The sequence below is a fragment of the Nerophis lumbriciformis genome, linkage group LG27 (assembly GCF_033978685.3).
Source record: "Nerophis lumbriciformis linkage group LG27, RoL_Nlum_v2.1, whole genome shotgun sequence".
Classification (NCBI taxonomy): domain Eukaryota; kingdom Metazoa; phylum Chordata; class Actinopteri; order Syngnathiformes; family Syngnathidae; genus Nerophis; species Nerophis lumbriciformis.
The window spans coordinates 11,948,229-11,971,683 of record NC_084574.2 but is presented as its reverse complement, the minus strand read 5'-3'; the positions used below and the strand labels follow the sequence as shown (position 1 = coordinate 11,971,683).

The 23,455-nt window shown below is 39.0% G+C and overlaps 2 protein-coding genes across 2 annotated transcripts in view; one reads left to right on the top strand and one right to left on the bottom strand.

Moving 5' to 3' along the window:
- Positions 1–3,280, top strand: part of LOC133570156 (cytoplasmic phosphatidylinositol transfer protein 1-like) — a 152,409-nt gene extending 149,129 nt beyond the window's left edge. The window contains exon 10 of the mRNA XM_061922866.2: positions 3,131–3,280. Coding sequence (XP_061778850.2) covers positions 3,131–3,136 — 6 coding nt within the window. The 3' untranslated portion in view covers positions 3,137–3,280. The remainder of the gene's footprint in view (positions 1–3,130) is intronic.
- A 14,083-nt stretch (positions 3,281–17,363) lies between these two features.
- LOC133570298 (von Willebrand factor A domain-containing protein 7-like) overlaps positions 17,364–23,455 on the bottom strand; it is a 41,595-nt gene continuing 35,503 nt past the window's right edge. The window contains exons 16-18 of the mRNA XM_072916461.1: positions 22,429–22,749; positions 22,048–22,356; positions 17,364–17,866 (exon numbers count right to left, since the gene is read on the bottom strand). Of these exons, the coding sequence (XP_072772562.1) occupies positions 17,417–17,866; positions 22,048–22,356; positions 22,429–22,749 (1,080 nt within the window). The 3' untranslated portion in view covers positions 17,364–17,416. The remainder of the gene's footprint in view (positions 17,867–22,047; positions 22,357–22,428; positions 22,750–23,455) is intronic.

Here is a 23,455-nt window from a genome sequence, read left to right as displayed (position 1 = left end):
AACCCCTTGTTTATACATAGCACAAAGCAAAAAAAAACTTTGTATGCAGTGTTATTTCATTTAAAATTTCAAAAAATTTTGCGGCTCCCATTGTTTTCTATAATTTGCGAAACTGGTCAAAATGGCTCTTTGACTGGTAAAGGTTGCCGACCCCTGGTCTAGTCTCTTATGTGAATGAGCTAAATATTATTTGATATTTTACGGTAATGTGTTAATAATTTCACACATAAGTCGCTCCTGAGTATAAGTCGCACCCCCGGCCAAACTATGGGGGAAAAAAAACTGCGACTTATAGTCCGAAAAATACGGTACTAATTAAATATACTGCTTAAGAAGGGACTCCTAAATATAAATAACTGACAAAAAAAAACATTTACATAAAATTGTTGTGCGTAAATAAACAGTTAATAATGTATGTTCACTAAACTGTCAATAAAATTAAAATGCAGCTTCAACCCTTTTAGTCATAATTTTTGCACTTAAACTTCTATGATTTTAGCTCCAGACTTATTGTTTGATATTGTCATTACTGCCACAGGTGGTGGAAAAGTGTATTGCAAGTGAGTACCGTTGCGGCCCTTACGGGCCAAAGCTGAAAAACACATTTTTGGGCGGCCCAACAATGGCTCCTGGCCCCATAGTTAAGAAACACTGGTCTACATAACATGTAACAGTGGTCGTTTGGGCAAAATTTTGCGCGTGTGCGTGTGCGTGTGCGTGTGCGTGTGCGTGTGCGTGTGCGTGTGCGTGCGTGCGTGCGTGCGTGCGTGCGTGCGTGCGTGCGTGCGTGCGTGCGTGCGTGTGTGTGTGTGTGCATAATATATATATATACTTTTTTTTTTTTTTTTAAACAGACCATCTTCAACCCCTTCTCTAAGTCTCTTCAGGATGCTTATTTGCTTGCCAAAGCCCTCTTCGAATGTGTCTTCACGCTGTAGTTTTTAGCGCTCCCATATAGTCTACAATTAGAGGTTCAAACAATAGGCTCGCTACTTTGTAATACAAATGGTTACATCAGAGGATTTTAGCATGCATGTGCATGCACGAGCCAGTCTGCCCCACAACAAGAAGATGGAGAAAAATAAGGGATTCACTGACTACAACTTTGGATTACAACTGAATTACAATGGCGGCAAAGCTCTTCAAGTAGACCTCTACCACATTGATTTTCAAGCAGTGATAGACTCCTGCGACCCTGAGAGGGAAAAGCAGCAGTAGAAGATGGATGGATGGATGTTGGTGTACCACTAATGGTATGCAGGCTCCATCTAGTAGTATGCCAAAGAATCAGTTGGTTAAAGTAGTTTTATTTTCTAATATGCAAACAGTGTTACTGTTCAAACTGTGTGACCAAAGATATTAGATATACTTGTTAAACGAATAGTTTTTAATGACTACTTAGGCCCACTACGCTACTGTATTTGTTGGTCATTATGGTGGTACGTGCAGAGCCAAGTTTTGTCTGAAGTGCTACTGGGTAAACAAAGTTTGAGAAGCACTGCTCTACCACACATGGCGACACTAACTAAGGCAAAGTACGTCACTAAAATCTAAAATTCCAACGTTTGGAAGAAAAGATTGTATTGTAAATATTTTCACCATGCCTCCATGGTTGGAGTTCAAATTTCTGGGACTTATGGGGATCCCAAATACCTAAACAAACACTAGAAGGTACACTGCAAAAAGTCAGTGTTCAAAAACAAGAAAAAAAAAATACAAAAAATAGGGGTGTTTTATTTGAACTAAGCAAAATTATCTGCCAATAGAACAAGAAAATTTGGCTTGTCAAGACTTTCCAAAACAAGTAAAATTAGCTAACCTCAATGAACCCAAAAATACCTTTTAAAGAAGGTATATTCTCACTAACTGTACTACTATATGAGTACATATTTTCTATTGTTTAAATTGAGCCACAATTGTGTCAAAGTCATGATTTTTTATTTTATCCTTGAAATAAGAAATTATTACTTTAAAAAAGTAGTTTTATACTTGTGAGTGTTGATGACACAGCTTTGCAACAGTTGATATTCTAGTTTCAAGCATGTTTTACTCCATATACAGGACTGTCTCAGAAAATTAGAATATTGTGATAAAGTCCTTTTATTTTCTGTAATGCAACCAACAACATGAAAATGTCATACATTCTGGATTCATTACACATCAACTGAAATATTGCAAGCCTTTTATTATTTTAATATTGCTGATGATGAAAGACGCCAGAAAATGAAATCATCTCCATAAAGCTGTTGAAAAGCTTTATGGAGATGATGATTTCATTTGATCTGGCACCTGCCTACAGTGCCAAAACCACCAGTAACTGGTGTACTGACCATGGCATTACTTTCCTCGATTCTTCTGCCAACTCCCCTGACCTGAATCCCATAGAGAATTTGTGGGGTATTGTGAAGAAGAAGCTGAAAGACACCAGACCCAATAATGCAAATGAGCTAAAGGCCGCTATTGAAGCACCCTGGGCATCCATAACACAATGCTACGCCGCATTGATGCAGTAATCTGTGCAAAAGGATTCCCAACCAAGTACTGAGTGCATTAATTGACATTTTCAAATGTTTGATTTTGTTTTGCTGTTATAAATCTTTTTTTTTTTTACTTGGTCTGAGGAAATATTCAAATTTTTTGAGTTTTCTTAAACTGTATGCCATAATCAGCAATATTAAAATAAAAGGCTTGCAATATTTCAGTTGATGTGTAATGAATCCATTTTCATGTTTTTAGTTGCATTACAGAAAATAAAGGACTATCACAATATTCTAGTTTTCTGAGACAGTCCTGTAGGTCATCAAATCTCAGCAACAAGCTGTAATATCTTTCTGAGATCATTTAGGACCAAAACCCTTAAAACAAGTAAAACACTAACATAAAATCTGCTTAGTGAGAAGAATTATCTTATCAGACAGAAAATAAGCAAAGATCACCCTTATTTGAGATATTTAATCTTACTTAGATTTCAGTTTTTGCAGTGTAAGAAAAGTTGGTTTTGCATAATAAGACCCCTTTAACAGGAATCATAGAAATGGATGTACAGTATATGATTACTTTGATGTACTTTTCTGTTGCATCATTGTGTTTGCAGATTACCTAACTGTTGTTAATTCTCTTCCGAACCCAGACATGACAATGGACGAGGTGAGAGAATTTGAGCGGACAATCCAGGAGGCCACCAACCAGAAGATCGGAATTTTCCCCCCGTCCATCTCCATCAGCGAGACGCCATTGTCCTCCTGTGCCCTCACCGGCCCCGCCAGCGCCCCCACCACCCCTTTGTGCACAGATGCGCCCGATTCCCTCTCCGTCCCCAAGGACCGGCCCCGTAAGAAGTCCGCCCCGGAAACCCTGACTCTCCGTGATACGCCTCCAAGTGATGTACAGCAGGGATCTACTCCAAGGCCATTACCTTCCTCGAATGACCTCCAGTCCTCCGCACCTTCCTCCAATTCTGATCTTGTTGAAATGGGGGAACAGTAAACCGACCTTGGAACGTCTTCCCCCTGCACTTCCCAGTGAGTTAAGTCTACCCGCCAAAGACTGGTTCCCGAATGTTGACGCGCTCCACAGCCATCCCTAGCTAAAGATAGCCAAGTCATGATTATACACACACCTAAACACCCTAAAAGCAAGTTTATTGTATTTTATTCTTTTGGTTTTTCGAAAGTTTTCCCATTTATACACAGCTGCTAACAGTCTAATTATGTTAGGCCAGTACCACGCACTGCTTGTCCACAGGGTTGACTTTTGAATCTTCCACTCAGCTTATGCAGGGTTTGGGTCGACGATGTGAGTTCTGGATGAGCGGGTCCCTGCTGATCACGGCATATTTAGTGAAAGACTCGTTATTAAGCGCATTGGCAGCAACAGCCTTGTGTTCTGCACAATCACGAAGTTTTACAGTGTTGACAATGGGAATGATCGACCTCTTTTCACTTAGTCAAACCGTCCTCTAAAGACAGGGGTGTCCAATTAAGTACTGTACATCAGCCTCGGTTTTGGTAATACAACACACTAAAACCAACTGGACATAACCTACGCCAAGCATTCTTAAGTACCGTATTGACCTGAGTATAAGTGTCTCTTTAAGACCTGTTTTTTGGAAACAATATTCCGACGTACGAGTCAAACCAAGTCATGTTGAATAACTGGTGGATTGCAATACATTATGCAGTTTGATGGGTTGGCGTCATGTTCACCATGATCTTAAAGTTGGCGTCATATACACACACAGGAAGAAAAGATCTGACTGGCTTTAAGGGAAGTCCTTTGGCACCACCTTCTGGTTTGCACATACAAATTCAGACTCTGAATATCAGGTCCCATTGACTTTTTCCACGGGAAAAGTGTTACACTCGGGTCGATAAAGTAAAAACACCCTTAAGCTTTGTATTCTAAATGACCAAACCAATTTTTTCCAAGGATTATTTGGTTATTTTTGTTTAGTAATACTTTTAGAATAAACATCAGGCCGTTTAAAACGCACTTGGACACCCCGGTCTTTGAACAATTTCCTGATTTCTATGCCACTTCAGAGACCTTGAACCTATTTTTTCTTGGAGAAAAATTCCTTTTTGCCAAGTCTTAACTTCCTCCGTTGGGATTATTATGCGCATTGGCAGCAACAGCCCTGTGTTCTGCACAATCACAAAGTTTTACAGTGTTGACAATGGGAATGATAGACCTCTTTTCACTTAGTCAAACCGTCCTCTAAAGACAGGGGTGTCCAATTAAGTACTGTACATCAGCCTCGGTTTTGGTAATACAACACACTAAAACCAACTGGACATAACCTACTCCAAGCATTTTTAAGTACCGTATTGACCTGAGTATAAGTGTCTGTTTAAGACCTGTTTTTTGGAAACAATATTCCGACGTACGAGTCAAACCGTTATCTCCAAGTCATGTTGAATAACTGGTGGATTGCAATACATTATGCAGTTTGATGGGTTGGCGTCATGATCACCATGATCTTAAAGTTGGCGTCATATACACACACAGGAAGAAAAGATCTGACTGGCTTTAAGGGAAGTCCTTTGGCACCACCTTCTGGTTTGCACATACAAATTCAGACTGAATATCAGGTCCCATTGACTTTTTCCACGGGAAAAGTGTTATACCCTTAAGCTTTGTATCATAAATGACCAAACCAATTGTTTACAAGGATTATTTGGTTATTTTTGTTTAGTAATACTTTTAGAATAAACATCAGGCTGTTTAAAACGCACTTGGACACCTCTGTCTTTGAACAATTTCCTGATTTCTATGCCCTTTCCTTCCAGTTCAGAGACCTTGAACCTATTTTTTCTTGAACGGAATTCCTTTTTTGCCAAGTCTTAACTTCCTCCGTTGGGACTAGCGGATACATTTTAAGCAGTTGAACCAAGAAGAAGATGCCTTCGCACCACCGGAGCCACAAGGTCATTCCATTGCTGGTTGTCAACGTTTGTAATCACAACCCAAAGTGCAGTTGGCGTCATTTCACTGACAAGACTTTTGGACTACAGGATCAGTACAATCAGTGTGTTCACGCCTCAGGTCTCCCCCGGAACCTCTTCTCTCTCCCTGCTTGTTTATATTCCACACCAGTCTGCAAACTCACAATGTTTACAACAATCAGAAACTGGTTGCCTTTGCGTAGTCAAGCCATGGAGCGCACATGCAGTCTTGGATTGGTATTATGAAGTCCTGATCACAAAAATACTTAAGTGTCCTCTATGCTGGGATGTCTGGCGGCGTACAGTGCTGTGTAAAAGTCTTTCATCTTCATACTCGTGTGGATTAAAAGTGAGTTTGTTGGCTGGAAATGACCAAAAATAGACATTGGGAGATTGTCAACACAGAAAATGCTTAATTGAAAACGGACAATCAGTCCTCTTATTGTTCTGGTAAATAGCTCGTTTCATTGATTCCATAATTACTGAAATGGTTAAAATACATTCCCCTATCTGCACCTTTTGATCCAGATCCGACAAATACCGAATAATTATTGCTGGATTTTCTGTGCAACCGTTATTCCATTTACTGCTTCGAGTCCAATTGACTGGCCTTAGACTTTTGCAAAGCACTGTAAATGTGATTCAACTCTCTATCCACTTCACGTTAGTGCCATTTGTGGGGAGGAAATGCTACGTTCTGGGTACTTTAATTTATTTTTCCCTCCCAAACATTGTAACATATCGAAGTGTAAAGTGGAGACTCGTGTTTATCAAGCTGACTTGTGCTGTTTTGCCTGCAGAGGATGGCTTCTGTTAATCACTGCTTTGGTGCTCGGTGAGGATTGACCTATCAACTAGAACTTTTCAAATGGTTTCCTGTCACCATCCAAAGCCCTAGTGGTCAGTATTACAACAAAAATGTATCATTTTACCTTCTTTTTATACGGGGCAATGACAATTCAGTGATCAAACGGCAGTATTTCAAGTGCTTCTTCTATATGCTGCATGGAATGTCTCTCTATATACCTTTGCGTATATTCCACGAAGGATATTTGTATAAGGATTTATTAATGTGGGTGGAAAAAGTGAATGCCTCAATGCTACTCATTTTATATTTTGAGCATGCCAAGAGAATATGAACTGCATGCCACGGTTACATTCTCACCCAGTAAACCCAAATATATCCGCACTCAAAACACGCCGATTTATAATACTGGTTTTTGCCAAGAGTGCAATTTGGCAATGGCCTCAGGAAAGTTTAGTAGGATAACATGCAGAAATGACGCCACATGTATGTGAAAGTCTATATTTTGATAACAATGCCGCAACATTCCATGGTAGTGACGGCGAGTCTCCCAACCCCAAATATAAGATCTTTTTCCAGAAAGGGTGTGATTTTCTTGTGTGTGCCTTACTTTTTGTATGAAATCCTACTAAATGTGATAATACACGCAAATGGGCTATTGCGTAACACGGCATATATAAGTTTACTTTTTCTCATTTTGAGTTACTGTGCATTTGTGGTTAGGATTTAGCTGGGAATGGCAAAACAATTTTGAGAAAAAACAGTCTTTTGCACTTAGGCCTTAAAATGAACTGCATTTTTTGTTGTTTCTGCCAATTCCTCCTAAAAAGATACCACTGACACTGCTCTTTTTGACTTGCTTTGTAACATTTTGCGTTTAATTGTAATTACGTTCCCGGAAAAGAAGCTATTTTCCCCTTCCCGCTTGCTTCGAAATGGCCATCTGGAGTGCAAAGATCGTGTACGATTGTTCTGTTGCGGTCTAACACGACACAGTGACGGCAACGTCTTGCCATAAACGCCGTTTAATATTCTGTACAGTTTTTTTGTTGATAGAATTATCAGTAACTCTCGCTTCTGTCTTTGGAAACCTTTTGAATCGGCCATCTTTGGATATATAATGGAGTGTACGTGCGTCGTCAGGGATATATTTGCTACGTTCCGGTTTAAACAAGCTACCTTTTTTTCAGTTGTGGTCTGCTCTGTTTAAAAGAGTATTGTAAATATTGTTATGGATTAATAGTTTTTGTTTTTTTCATTGGATCTGTTCATGTGGATGGCAGCTTCATGAACGTGTGAAAGTAATGGTGAATTTCTAACACTGTCAATTTTTCGTATTATTTGTAACACCTTTTGGCGGATTTGGTGGGTTCGGATTTTCTTTTTGTTTGTTTTTTCTGGAGTAATCCTGCTGTAACTTTTGTGGCTACACTTGAGGGATAAAAATCCTTTAATTGAAGGACCAAGCCTTTTTTTTCTTTTTTTTTTTCTGTTGCACTTTGAATCCGATCTTAACCTGACGTTACCCGGGGCCTGTCTCACAAGCAAGAAGCTGTAATTATTGAACTACTTCCTGTACTCATGTGCTTTGTGTAATTGGCCCCAAAAAGTGTTCATTGGAGAGTTGATTCATTGGCTTCTTTGGTAATGTAATTGTTTCACTATTAGATAAAGGAAATAAAAATTCCATGCATCCTTATTCTTATTGTCTTTTTTTTTTTATATTTCGCTATACTTATCCCAACTTCCACTTTCCTTATGCACTGCAAAAAGTCAGTGTTCAAAAACAAGAAAAAAAAATACAAAAATGAGGGGTATTTTACTTGAATTAAGCAAAATTATCTGCCAATAGAACAAGAAAATTTGACTTGTCAAGACTTTCCAAAACAAGTAAAATTAATGAACCCAAAAATACCTTTAAAATAAGTATATTCTCACTAATAACTGTACTACTATATGAGTACGTATTTTCTATTGTTTCATTAAATAAAACAGCAAAGTCCATTTGGCTGTCATCTGTCAGTCTTTTTTTTTTTTTTTTTTACATGCTTGAAATAAGAAATTATTACTTTAAAAAAGTAGTTTTATACTTGAGTGTTGATGACACAGCTTTGCAACAGTTGATATTCTAGTTTCAAGCATGTTTTACTCAATATAGCTCATCAAATCTCAGCAACAAGCTGTAATATCTTACTGAGATCATTTAGGACCAAAACACTTAAAACAAGTAAAACACTCTAACATAAAATCTGCTTAGTGAGAAGAATTATCTTAGACAGAAAATAAGCAAATATCACCCTTATTTGAGATATTTAATCTTACTTAGATTTCAGTTTTTGCAGTGTGTTTCCGGGGTATAAGCCGCACCCACTAAGTTTTAAAAGAAAAAAAGATATTTACACGGAAAGATTTTTGTAAATTTTATTTACATTTGAATTGTTGCCGAACGATGCCTGTCACATGGCAGTAAAACGCTGATCAAACAAGTCTTTATTCATCCTTTCATGAGATGAATAATATCAGGATTATTCTTCCTTGTACTTTGTAAACACTTTTAAGTTTGAAAAATGTCTTAAATTGGATAATTTTAGTACATTGTTTGATTACTTTGCTTAATCCCTTCCGTAATTAAGCTGTTGGCGAAGAAAAATCCATACAATAACCGCACCGTTTGTACAAGCCGCAGGGTTCGAAGCTTGGGGGAAAAAAAGTAGCGACTTAGAGTTTTGATAATTTTACGACTTTGGATGAGTCTGCGTTCTCAGTGGAGGCTTCACATCTGTGGAACTGTTATTTATTTATTCGCACGATATAAACCAGGCCTGGGCAATTATTTTGACTCGCGGGGGCAAATTTAGAGGAAAAAAAATGTGTCTGGGGGCCGGTATATCTATTTTTAGGAAAACGAATACAAAACCTCACAAAAAAGTCTGATTGAATGCTAAAAATGTTATGACAGACCGCCTTAAAAACGGAATGGAATTTAATTTTTTTCCAGGAACACTGAATATTGAGAACATGCAACAAACACAGCGAAATATGAACGTGAAGGGTAAAAAACCCCACCTACAATCTGATATATTTGATATATCACTAAGCTTTAGAACTTTCTTGTAAAAATCTCCTTCCGCGTCTGTCTCTGACACCCGGATTTCAGGCTCTGGAAACACTCTGTGGAAACGCGCCCCACCCACACTGCTTGGTGCCTCGTCTGACCTGCTGTGACGTAGATTACCATAGTAACTAGTAGGGTATCGTTTGTTTTTTTTAATCGGTATCGTTTTTTTTGTTTTTTTTATTATTATTAAATCAACATAAAAAACACAAGATACACTTACAATTAGTGCACCAACCCAAAAAACTTTCCTCCCGCATTTACACTCATTCGCACAAAAGGGTTGTTTCTTTCTGTTATTAATATTCTGGTTCCTACATTATATATCAATATATATCAATACAGTCTGCAAGGGATACAGTCCGTAAGCACACATGATTGTGCGTGCTGCTGGTCCACTAATAGTACTAACCTTTAACAGTTAATTTTACTCATTTTCATTAATTACTAGTTTCTATGTAACTGTTTTTATAATGTTTTACTTTCTTTTTTATTCAAGAAAATGTGTTTAATTTATTTTTATTTTTTATTTTTTTTAAAGTACCTTATCTTCACCATACCTGGTTGTCCAAATTAGGCATAATAATGTGTTGATTCCACAACTGTATATATCGGTTGATATCGGTATCGGTAATTAAAGAGTTGGACAATATCGGAATATCGGATGTCCCTAGTTGTAACGATACCAATGTTTTGGTACCGGTACTAAAATTATTTAGATACTTTGCATGGCAGCTCCCTCCGTCAGTGTGTGAATGTGTGTGTGAATGGGTAAATGTGGAAGTAGTGTCAAAGCGCTTTGAGTACCTTGAAGGTAGAAAAGCGCTATACAAGTACAACCCATTTATCATTTATTTACTTTTCTAAAGAAAGGGGACCACAAAAAATGGCATTATTGGCTTTATTTAAACAAAAAATCTTAGGGTACATGAACATGTTTCTTATTGCAGTTAAGTCCTTAAATAAAATAGTGAACATACTAGACAACTTGTCTTTTAGTAGTAAGTAAGCAAACAAAGACTCTTAATTAGTCTGCTGACATATGCAGTAACATATTGTGTCATTTATTTACCTATTATTTTGTCAACATTATTAAGGACAAGTGGTAGAAAATGTATTATTAATCTATTTGTTCATTTACTGTTAATATCTGCTTACTTTCTCTTTTAACATGTTCTATCTACATTTCTGTTAAAATGTAATATTCACTTATTCTTCTCTTCTTTGATACTTTACATTAGTTTTGGATGATACCACAAATTTGGGTATCAATTTGATACCAAGTCATTACAGGATCATATATTGGTCATATTCAAAGTCCTCATGTGTCCAGGGACATATTTCCTGAGTTTATAAACATAATATAAAAAAAACGAAAGATGTGATGCCAAAAAATATTGAGGTAATCATAGTATCAACTAAATACGCTCCTGTACTTGGTATCATTACAGTGGATGTCAGGTGTAGATCCACTAGTGTTTGTACTTGTACTGGTATAGTACCGAATATGATTCATTAGTATTGCGGTACTAATGATACTGTACAATCTTACTCTGTAGTAATTTTGCTTAAAAGTTTGCACTATATTTGTATTGTATGCCTATTTAAAACAAACAAACAAACAAAAAAAAAACACAAGTGCGCTATAAAGAAATTATTTTTCCCATCTTCACTGCAGTTTTTTGTGCGTAACTTTATAAAAGTCACAAAACAATCCTGTCATTTATATATTATGTCCACGACTACATCACAATGTATTTAAGCTAAATATGCTTTATTTCTCTCTAGCGCCAGATTGCCTTGGACTTTGTGACAAGCTCTCCAGCAATTACTGCTCCCCAGTCTGTGGCACGCTCTCCCTGACCACCTGAGGGCACCACAGACTGTGGATGCTTTTAAAAAAGGCTTTTTTTTTTTTTTTTTTACTTTTTTTTTTTATAGACATATGCATACTAGTTATAGCTATTTGGCTGTTCTTATTTTATTTTATTTTTTTTATCTTTTTTTTTTATTTTTTTTTTAATACACTGTAGCACTTTGAGGTTATTTACTCAATGTAAAGCGCTGTTTACAAATAAAATCTATTATTATTATTATTACTTCAAACTCCACCTTTCCTTGACCATCGCCCACCTGTGACCCGCAAACCATCCGTTTTTTTATTTGTGTCCCTTCTGCATTGTCTTTCCCCCAACCCCTAGTTTTATCTCACCCACTGACTGCTACTTCTGCATCCGACCTAGGGCTGGGCGATACGGCCTTTTATTAATATCTCGATATTTTTAGGCCATGTCACGATACACGATATATATGATATGGGGACGGCGTGGCGCAGTGGGAGAATGGCCGTGCGCGACCCTAGGGTCCCTGGTTCAATCCCCACCTAGTACCAACCTCGTCATGTCCGTTGTGTCCTGAGCAAGACACTTCACCCTTGCTCCTGATGGGTGCTGGTTAGCGCCTTGCATGGCAGCTCCCTCCATCAGTGTGTGAATGTGTGTGTGAATGGGTAAATGTGGAAGTAGTGTCAAAGCGCTTTGAGTACCTTGAAGGTAGAAAAGCGCTATACAAGTACAACCCATTTATCATTTATTTATCATTTATATATCTCCATATTTTGCCTTAGCCTTGAATGAACACTTGATGCATATAATCACAGCAGTATGATGATCAGTGTTTCCCACACATTCATTTATTTGTGGCGGCCCGCCACGAAATAATTACGTCCGCCACAAATGGATTTTTCGGCTTTTGACTCGCTCGACCGCTCATAAAAGCAATGGGACTGTCTGTGAATGTTGCTTGTAGTTACACCTCCGGTGCAGTAGGTGGCGGTAGCCTACTATGCATTGTAATTCCGCCAATAGCGCTTAATTCACCTGGTGGGCCAGAAGAAGAAGAAGAGGGACAGACGGACAGACGGACTCAAAATACTCGCCGGCTACTTTTCATAATGATGGCGCTTCCTACGTTTCTACCTCAAACGTCCAAAAGCTGCTGAAAGCCTTGATCCAGGATGCCATGGGGAAAAAAACTTAAATGGTGCCTTTTGGCGATAGTTAGCAGCTTGGTGGCTCATAGCCGGCGAGCTAAAGCTTGCTAGCATGGTAGCATTGCTTCATTTTTACAGGTGTTATAGGTAGATAGTAGTGATGGGTCCGGCAACACCGATGCATCGGCGCATGCGTCGAGCTCATAGAGCAAAACCCTGTGTCGGTGCGCGTACCGCTTTTAGAAAGTCACGTGACCGATCATGAGCTGTTTTGGTCACGTGACCAATACGCGAACTGTGTCGCACTGACGCCTCCTCTGTGCCCTGTGAGCGGCTCTTTTCTACAGCCGGAGAAATAATAACTAAGAAGAGAAAGCGTCTAAAATTGAATACGTTGGAAAAACTGTTTTTTTTTTAATAAAAATGTGTAAAAATAAATAAATAATAATTTCCAGGTCCACAAGCATCCTCATTCACAACACGTTCTTAGATTTCCATGTTATGATACATGTTCACATTATTTATTGACTGTATCTAAAAAAGACAAAAAATATATTTTTATTTAAATGAAGTTATGAAAGAATCCTAAATGAAATACAATGCCTTGGTTTATATTATTGTATATACTAGGTCAGTGGTTCTCAACCTTTTTTCAGCAATGTACCCCCTGTGATTTTTTTTTAAAATTCAAGTACCCCCTAATCAGAGCAAAGCATTTTGGGTTGAAAAAAAAAAAGATGAAGTAAAATACAGCACTATGTCATCAGTTTCTGATTTATTAAATTGTATAACAGTGCTAAATATTGCTCATTTGTAGTGGTCTTTCTTGAACTATTTGGAAAAAAAGATATAAAAATAACTAAAAACTTGTTGAAAAATAAACAAGTGGTTCAATTATAAATAAAGATTTCTACACATAGAAGTAATCATCAACTTAAAGTGCCCTCTTTGGGGACAGTATTAGAGATCCATCTGGATTCATGAACTTAATTCTAAACATTTCTTCACAAAAAAAATAAATCTTTAACATCAATATTTATGGAACATGTCCACAAAAAATCTAGCTGTCAACACTGAATATTGCATTGTTACATTTCTTTTCACAGTTCTTTTTGACAGACATTTTAGTGACAAACCTGAGCTTGTGCTTCACTGAGTTTATGAACTTACATTCATATTTTGTTGAAGTATTATTCAATAAATATATTTATAAAGGATTTTTGAATTGTTGCTATTTTTAGAATATTTAAAAAAAATCTCACGTACCCCTTGGCATACCTTCAAGTACCCCCAGGGGTTTGCGTACCCCCATTTGAGAACCACTGTACTAGGTCATAAAATCAGTGTCAGTTGAGTCGGTCCATAGGTTGCCTGTAGGGACTTTTAATGTCCAGCAGATGTCAGTATTTAGTGACACAGTATCAATACAGTATCAATACAGTTTTGCAATGTCTCGAAACGCTTCATGACGCCTCATCAACCCATCACTAGTAGATAGGTTATAGCTGCATCGCTCGCGGCTCGTCATATATTTAACGTTAATCCGTGATTTCACCAAGCGTTTCACTGACGGTGAGCAGCCTGACGCTGCTTCATTAACACCGCCGCTGTTTGACTCGGGGCCCGAGGCAGACGCACGTAGTAACAGTCACGTGTTACAATACCGACGAGCTAACGTGTCCAGGTTATAACCATGTTGTCAATAAACACACATGGACTGAAGCTAAATTGTCCACTGTCCACTGCAGCATGTGAATGCAATGAAAAGAATAAAATCTGAGCCAACCAGCTGTTAAAATGTTGTCCAGGTTAATGTTTTGGCCATTAAAGGCCCTTCATTTCAAGATTTCAACTGTGATCGGGCTTTAAACAGGTGGCTGACCTGTTCAGGTGAGTGTAACTGCTACTGGTCAAATAATGTGAAATAGCATTTAATTTTACATGTATGCAATGCCATTTAAATGTAATTATAGATAATAATAATAATAAATACTGTGTAGTGTTGTAAATAGTCAACGGGAAGGATTTTAGTAAGATATAAGCCATGAGCACTACACAGCCAGAAAAAAACCTAGGCAGGACAAGTAAAAATATTGGGCCAAGTAGATTTGAGAAGTCGGACAAGTAGAAAAAACCTTAACGTTGAACCCTGCATGTGTTGAGTTGCTGCCGCTTAAGGTTAGACGGCACTGTACAAAGAGCAGTTCTGCTCGCTAGTAATAAATTCTAATGTTGGATGTTCACTCCTTCACACAGATGAGTATAGAAAAATATTTTCAACGGCCGAAAAGGGCTCGACTTGGAGAAGAGGTAGGCCTACAGTCCGGACCACAGGTGCGACCTGTTCAGCAGCAGCAGGAGGAGGAGGGGGTTGACTGACTGTGGCAGGACACCTCTGCCTCTGTTTCACTTCATGTTGCTGGTAAATAATATGGTTGTAGTAGTAGGCTAAAGTTAAATTATTTAGTATTCACTAATTAAAGGGGCAGAGCTTTAAGAGACATTTTAGCTTTTATATTTTATAAGATATATTTTTTGTAAGAATCACAATTAATAAATATATTTCAGTGAATCACTAATTGTTCAAATCTGTATATAAATATGTATATAAAATGTAATTATATTCCAACTCCGCGTTCTTCTTGGTCATCGCCGCTGACGCCCCCCCGCCCCCTGACCACACCACCACAAATAGATGCCTGTCCTGTGGGAAACACTGATGATTCTATGTGTCTACATTAAAACCTTCTTCATACTGCATTAATATATGCTACTTTTAAACTTTCATGCAGAGAGGGAAATCACAACTAAAAGTGTATTTATTAAACAGTTATTAAGCAGTGGCACAAACATTCATGTCATTTCAAAACAGAAAGTGCAAGATTGTCAGAGACATTTTAAAACAAGCTATTAGTGCACTTTTGTGCATGATGTCACTAAGATGACAAATCAAAACAACACTAAATTAAAGTGCACTTTTTGTACGGAACGCCACTACAATAGTTTAAAACAAATAAAGTGCACTTTTGTGCATGATGTCAAGATATTTCAATAAGTGTCAAAAAAAAAAGAGCTGCAGAATACGAAATCAAATTGTGTATGTTCTTCACTATGTGGTTGTTACTACTTCCTTCTGTTGACAATTTTTTTCATATCACATCCACATCGCAATTTATTCAATCTGATTTGAAATCGATTCATAATTTTCCAAAATCAATTAAAAAAAACAAGTAACCCCAATTAATTTTAAAATGATTAATTAAAATTAACGCACCACTCCCCTGATTTTTTATTTATTTATTTTATTTTTTTAATAAGAATCCGTTTTTAAAAACCTGCTTACATGCAACCAGAAGGAGCTTTTCCAACCTGTAACATGTTTTGAAAAAGTTTCATTATAATGATTATACCAAATTATGCATTGCAAGAATTGTCCCCTTTGGAATCGGATCGAATCGTTAAGGTGTCCCCAACAAAACTCCGATTATAACTCGAACGCCGTTAATTGGTACAAAACCCAAAACCAGTGAAGTTGTCACTTTGTGTGAATTGTAAATAAAAATAGAATACAATGATTTGCGAATCCTTTTCAACGTATATTCAATTGAATAGACTGCAAACAAGATACTTAACATTCAAACTGGTAAACTGAATTTTTTTCCAAATTTGGAATCTGATGCCTGCAACATGTTTCAAAAAAAGCTGGCACAAGTGGCAAAAAAGACTGATAAAGTTGAAGAATGCTCATCAAACACTTATTTGGAACATCCCACAGGTGAACGGGCTAATTGGGAACAGGTGGGTGCCATGATTGGGTATAAAAGCAGCTTCCATGAAATGCTCGGTCATTCACAAGAAAGGAAGGGGCGAGGGTCACCACTTTGTGAACAAATGCGAGCAAATTGTCGAACAATTTAAGAACATTTCTCAACGAGCTATTGCAAGGAATTTAGGGATTTCACCATCTACGGTCTGTAATATCATCAAAAGGTTCAGAGAATCTGGAGAAATCACTGCACGTAAGCAGCAAGGCTGAAAACCAACATTGAATGCCCGTGACTTTGACCCCTCAGGCGGTACTGCGTGAAAAAAACATCTCCGTGTAAAAGATATCACCACATGGGCTCAGGAACACTTCAGAAAACCACTGTGAGTAACTACAGTTCGTCGCTACATCTGTAAGTGCAAGTTAAAACTTCTACTATGCAAAGCGAAAGCCATTTATCAACAACACCCAGAAACGCCGCCGGCTTCGCTGGGCCCAAGCTCATCTAAGATGGACTGATGCAAAGTGGAAAAGTGTTCTGAGGTCTGACGAGTCCACATTTCAAATTGTTTTTGGAAACTGTGGACGTTGTGTCCTCCAGAGCAAAAGGACTATCTGGACTGTTATAGGCATAAAGTTCAAAAGCCAAAATACACCCCCATTGGATGGGGGTGTATTAGTGCAAAAGGCATGGGTTACTTACACATCTGTGAAGGCACCATGCATGCAGGTTGCTGTCCAAGCAACGCCTTTTGCATGGACGCCCCTGCTTATTTCAGCAAGACAATGCCAAGCCACATTTTGCACGTGTTACAACAGACTGGCCAGACCTGTCCCCCATTGAAATTGTGTGGCGCATTATGAAGCCTCAAATACTGTTGAACAACTTAAGCTGTACATCAAGCAAGAATGGAAAAGAATTCCACCTGAAAAGCTTAAAAAAGTTCAGTTCCCAAACGTTTACTGAGTGTTGTTAAAAGGAAAGGCCATGCAACACAGTGGTAAAAATCCCCCTTTGCCAACTTTTTTGCAATGTGTTGCTGCCATTAAATTCTAATTTAATGATTTGCAATAGTTTCTCAGTTCAAACATTAAATATCTTGTCTTTGCAGTCTATTCAATTGAATATAAGTTGAAAAGGATTTGCAAATCATTGTATTCTCTTTTTATTTACCATTTACACAACGTAACAACTTCACTGCTTTTGGGTTTTGTACATAAAATGCAATAACCGGATGAATAAAAAAAATCCTGATTCATTAAATCATTTTTTACTGAACATTTTACAACCTTTTTAAATCCAAAGCAAGAGAGCCACAGCAGCAATCCAGAGATGAGGAAGCGTGTTGAGGGTTCGCCCGCCGTCTGCCGCGGCGTCCTCGTCTTCATCAGTATTGATAACGGGTGGGGGCACGGCCACGGGCGGGGCATCGACGACTTCCCTGGCGTTAACCGAACAAAAGCCCACGTTTCCTGCGTTGTCCGTGGCGGCCAGCACCACTCTCTCCGCACAGCAGGAGCCCGTGTAGGACGCCACGCTGACCGCCTCGCCGCCTGGCCCCACCTCCATGCTGGTGTTGAGGACGCCGTTCCCTAAAGCGATGGTGATGTTTGCGATGCCCGTCCCGTTGTTGTCGGTCACGTTGACGACAAACGACCACTGGGAGGAGTCGCAGAGTGACACGTCCGTAGGGCAGGCGGTGGCGTTGACCCCCAGGCACACTGGCGGGACAATTTCAAGGTCCTGTAGACGGACAGAGGAATATGTCCATCAGATGCAAAGGTAACTCCATCCACCCATCCGTTTCTACCGCTTATTCCCTTCATTAATGTGCAAACTGACGCACATGTGCCAACTAACATCTCAGTTGAGTCAGGAAAAAAAATTGTGCATACAAATACACATATACTCTCATACATACGTGCGGCGAGGTTGATGGCTGGTGAGGCACTGACTTCATCACAGTCAGATTTACAAACATATGAACCCTAAAGAGTATCTTATTCACCATTTGATTGGCAGCAGTTAACGGGTTATGTTTAAAAGCTCATACCAGCATTCTTCCCTGCTTGGCACTCAGCATCAAGGGTTGGAATTTGGGGTTAAATCACCAAAAATGATTCCCGGGCGCGGCGCCGCTGCTGCCCACTGCTCCCCACTGCTCCCCTCACCTCCCAGGGGGTGATCAAGGGGATGGGTCAAATGCAGAGGACAAATTTCATTACACCTAGTGTGTGTGTGACAATCATTGGTACTTTAACTTAACTTTAACTTTACACATACAAACTGTAGCACACAAAAAAGCACATTTAATAAAAAAAACGTTATGGTCTTACCTTTACTTATAAATTAAGTCCGTGCACCACAACTAAAGCCCTCACTTAAACTTTCCACGTGCAAGATTGAATCTTTTTAAAAAAGTGTAACCGAGGGTTTATAAATGTCGCCTATTCCGTATGAAACCACAAAATAACAAACACGGAGGCTCCAGTTTACACGAGGACCACTTTATTTACCTTCTTTCAAAAACCTCCGCTCCACTTCAACGTGTCATCACTTCCGCTCTTAGCGCCTTCAAAATAAGAGCTCAAGGCATATACTGTATAACAGCGCATAACAGGAACTTAACATCACAAAGAGGAAAGCCCATGAAAATAGGTTACAAAAGTTATTTAATAAGAAGCCAAAAAGTGCAAAAACAATAATGTTTGTGTTGGAGGAGTTGTGAATTAGATACACCTGCAGTCTGCAGGTGTACCTAATGTTGTGGCCCTGCAGTCATTCACAACTCCTCTAACACAAACATTATTGTTTTTGCACTTTTTGGCTTCTTATGAAATAACTTTTTTAAATAGATTCAATCTTGCACGTGGAAAGTTTAAGTGTATGCTTTAGTTGATATAACAATTCTATGGCGGGGGTGCAGGAGGCGGGATCACTGGAGCCTCAGCCAGTGCGTCTTTTGCAGCCGTTTTATGATCGCTCAGCACAAGAAATACGTTACACACATACAGTTGACAAAATACACTGTACATTATATACCTCAGCTAACTAAACTATGGAAATGTATACTATAATTCATATAGCAATACAGTCTCACTGCACAGCAGGCCAGCAGTTAGCCGAGTCCGGAATCCATGTTGAGGCACTGAGTGAAGTGCCTCAACTGGCTGCTGTTCACCGCACCGTCTCTTCTCAGTATTTGAACGGCAAATGTGAAAACTCAGCGATTTTGAATAAAAATAATCTAAAACTGGTGAAGTTAAATGGAAAATAACTTTATAGTATAATCACTGGATACATATAAGAATTTAATTTTTTTTTCTTTCTTTTTACATTTTTTTTCTTTCCATGATGGCAGGTGAGGCCCCGCCTCACCTGCCTCAAGTGACTGCACGTCACTGATACATACATTTATAGGTACCAACGCTCCCACATACATACACAAATACAGTACATACCTACATACTCAAAGTTCGTACATCCTCACGCACGTTCACTGTACAAACATACATATATACATGTACATATACATTCACTGTACAAACATACATATACACATACATGTACATATACATTCACTGTACAAACATACATACTGTACATATACATTCATTGTACAAACATACATGTACATATACATTCACTGTACAAACATACATATACACATACATTCACTGTACAAACATACATACATGCACATATACATTCACTGTACAAACTTACATACTGTACATATACATTCACTGTATAAACATACATATACACATACATGTACATATTCATTCACTGTACAAACCTACATGTACATATAATTCACTGTACAAACATACATATACACATACTGTACATATACATTTACTGTACAAACATACATACATACATACATACATGTACATATACATTCACTGTACAAACACACATATATACATACTGTACATATACATTGACTGTACAAACATACATATACACATACATGTACATATACATTCACTGCACAAACATACATATACACATACATGTACATATACAAGTACATATACATACATTCACTCATGCCTATATTCATGTTTCATCAAACATATATTAACGTTGATGCCCTAGGGTAAACTGGGTAACACATGGCACACTGACAAAGCTTAACCTATTGTTACTATAACAATCTACAAGGTTAATATAGCTGGCTTCTCTTTCTTCCCCTCCTTTTTTCTGCTTACTTTTGTATCTCTAGTTATCATTACATATATGTATTGTTGCATTTGAACAATTGTATTGTTGATAATAGAGGTAAATTATTGGTATTATCATCAATAGTGATATTTCTATTGGTATTTGTATTGATCCATTTGTAGTGTAATAATGCTCATTGTCATTTCTATATTATTTATTTCACTAACTGCTTCTTTGCTATCACTTTTACCATCATATTTGTACATATCCTATTAGCTGATGTTGCTCTAATGTTGTTGTGGTGTTTGCTGCTGTTGTCTTCTCTCTGTCTTATCCCCCTGTTGTCCCCTTCTGTCTTCCTTTTTTTCTCTTTCTATCCCCTCCTGCTCCGGCCCGGCTGCACCAAATGATAATATAAATACATTTAATAAAGTCCAATACAAATAAGGCAACAAGAGAAGTATCCCACACTTCTCTTTTGTAAAGTAAATCTGAACAGCCGATACGGGCATCTACATCAACTATATGATTTGCCTGAGTAGCTGGACAGGACAAAAAATAAATAAATAAATAAAATTGAAAATGTCAGAAAACAGAGCAAAAAATCGGAATGTAATGAGAAAAAGTTGACATTAAAAAAAAAAGCAAAAATTATAATATTATTACCTCGTCACCATAGCAACGCTGACACAAAGTTTTGTCTTTAAATATATATAATAGGGCTGTGAATCTTTGGACACCACATGATTTGATTCAGAATCCATTCTCAATTCAAAACGATTGTCCATTCAAAATCCATGTTTTTAATAACATTGGGTGCCAGCTCTATGGTTAACTACATTCCTCTTTTTAAATAGATAAACAGCTATGATACATTTTGTATTACTTTAAAGAAAACAGTTTTTTTTGTAAAATTTTACCTAAAAAAAAAAGAAGCATAAAACCCTAATCGGAACATACCAGATTAAAATGTGTGTGTGTGTACATACATATATATATATATATATATATATATATATAATTTTATTCAGGAAGAGTGGGGGTGGGCAGGGGTTGTTGAGGTTTGTGGAGGGCCCTCAAAAGTGAAGTGAATTACATTTATATAGCGCTTTTCTCTAGTGACTCAAAGCGCTTTACATTGTGAAACCCAATATCTAAGTGACATTTAAACCAGTGTGGGTGGCACTGGGGGAAGGTGGGTAAAGTGTCTTGCCCAAGGACACAACGGCAGTGACTAGGATGGCGGAAGCGGGAATCGAACCTGCAACCCTCAAGTTGCTGGCACGGCCACTCTACCAACCGAGCTATGCCACCCCAAAACTCCCCACCTCATGTTAATTTGGCCACTTATTTGCCCCAAACTTATACTTTGACGCAACAAAAGCATGTTTTTCTTACACGTTTATGAGCTGGAGTATGTTTAAAACTATATTTAGACTTATTCGTTGAGTTGATTTTGTCAGGGAAACCAACGAGAGAAGGACTGCAATTGCATGCACGTCATTGGTAGCAAAGATGGCGCCTCTCGATTAACTGACCATACTCTCTATACACGGCTCGGAGATATTCAAGTGGAGAGTGCGCCGCCCCAATTCGTCACGTTACATGTGTCAGGTAAACCGCCACAAATGGGGCCTCGTGAATCCCCTTTCTACTGTATTTTTGTTAATGCTGTTTTTTTCTCCCTACCAATATTACAACATTGGTTCTGTCACTTTTACAACTTTTTTTACCGAGGAGGTAGCGACACTCACCGACTCTCTGGCCTGGCCCTCACAACGGCCCACGTTTCCTGCGTTGTCCACAGCCGACAGCACCACGGTGTTTGCACAGCAGGAGGCCGTGTAGAAGACCAAAGCGATGTTCTCGCCGTCTGGCCCCACCTCCGTGCCCGTGGTGAGGGTGCCATTCCCTTCAAGGACGGCGATTTCAACGTCCGTCCCGTTGATGCCGTCGGTCACGTTGGTCATGAAGTTCCACATGAAGAACCCGCAGATTGATTCATTTGCAGGACAGTTGCTGGATGCACCCACCAGGCACGCTGGCGCATCGATATCTGTCACCTGGGGACAGAAAATAATAATCCAGTAAGTAAATAAATCTGCTTCATCAGGATCTTTAAGCTTTTCACCTACCCTGAACACTGGAAACCTGAGTACGACATTGTTACTATTCATGGCAGCTGCATCCTCCGCCGCAATGGTGAGCGTCACGTCCGATCCCGACAACGCATCCGCGGGGGCGGTGAGAGTCACCGTGCCGTTGGCAATCCCGCCGCTGTCGGGTCCTATGGTGACACTGCTGGGCGATGCTATGAGGAAGCCGCGGTCGTTGGTGGCGCTCACTGTGAACGTCCCCATGGCGCTTTCGTCTACGACGCCATTGGTGATCAGGGCGACGGTGAAGGGGATGGTGGCGGAAGAGCCGGGTTCCATGATGGTGGTGTTGGATAGAGCCTGGAATATTTCAAAGATGATGGGTGTTGTTGATGGCCAGTGTACAGTGTATCCGGTAAGTATTCACGGTCCTTCATTTTTTCCCACATTTTATGTTAACCTACTCAGTGGCCTAGTGGTTAGAGCATGGGTGTCAAACTCAAAATTTGGCCCGCCGTGTAATTTCACTTGGCCCTTGAGGCGATATCAAATTAACACTAGAGCTGGCCCGCCGATTATATTCAGCAGCGGTGCCGCAGTAACACCGCATTCACCGCTAATTCTCATACTTTGCCAACCCTCCCGGGAGACTCTCAAATTTCAGTGCCCCTACCAAAAATCGTCACGTCCGCTTTTCACCCAGTCCAGCGTATGATGGCCTAGTCATATAATATGTGCGGCTTCAACACGTGAATGCAAATCATACTTGGCCAACAGCGATACAGATTACACTGACGGTGCCCGTATAAATAACATTAACACTGTTAGAAATATGCGCCACACTGTGAACCCACACCAAACAAGAATGACAAACACATTTCAGGAGAACATCCGCACCGTAACAAATACCTAGAAGGGAGGGGGGGTACGGTGGTAGCGGGGGTGTATATTGCAGCCCGGAAGAGTTAGGGCTGCATGGGATTCTGGGTATTTGTTTTGTTGTGTTTATGTTGTGTTACGGTGCGGACGTTCTCTCGAAATGTGTTTGTCATTCTTGTTTGGTGTG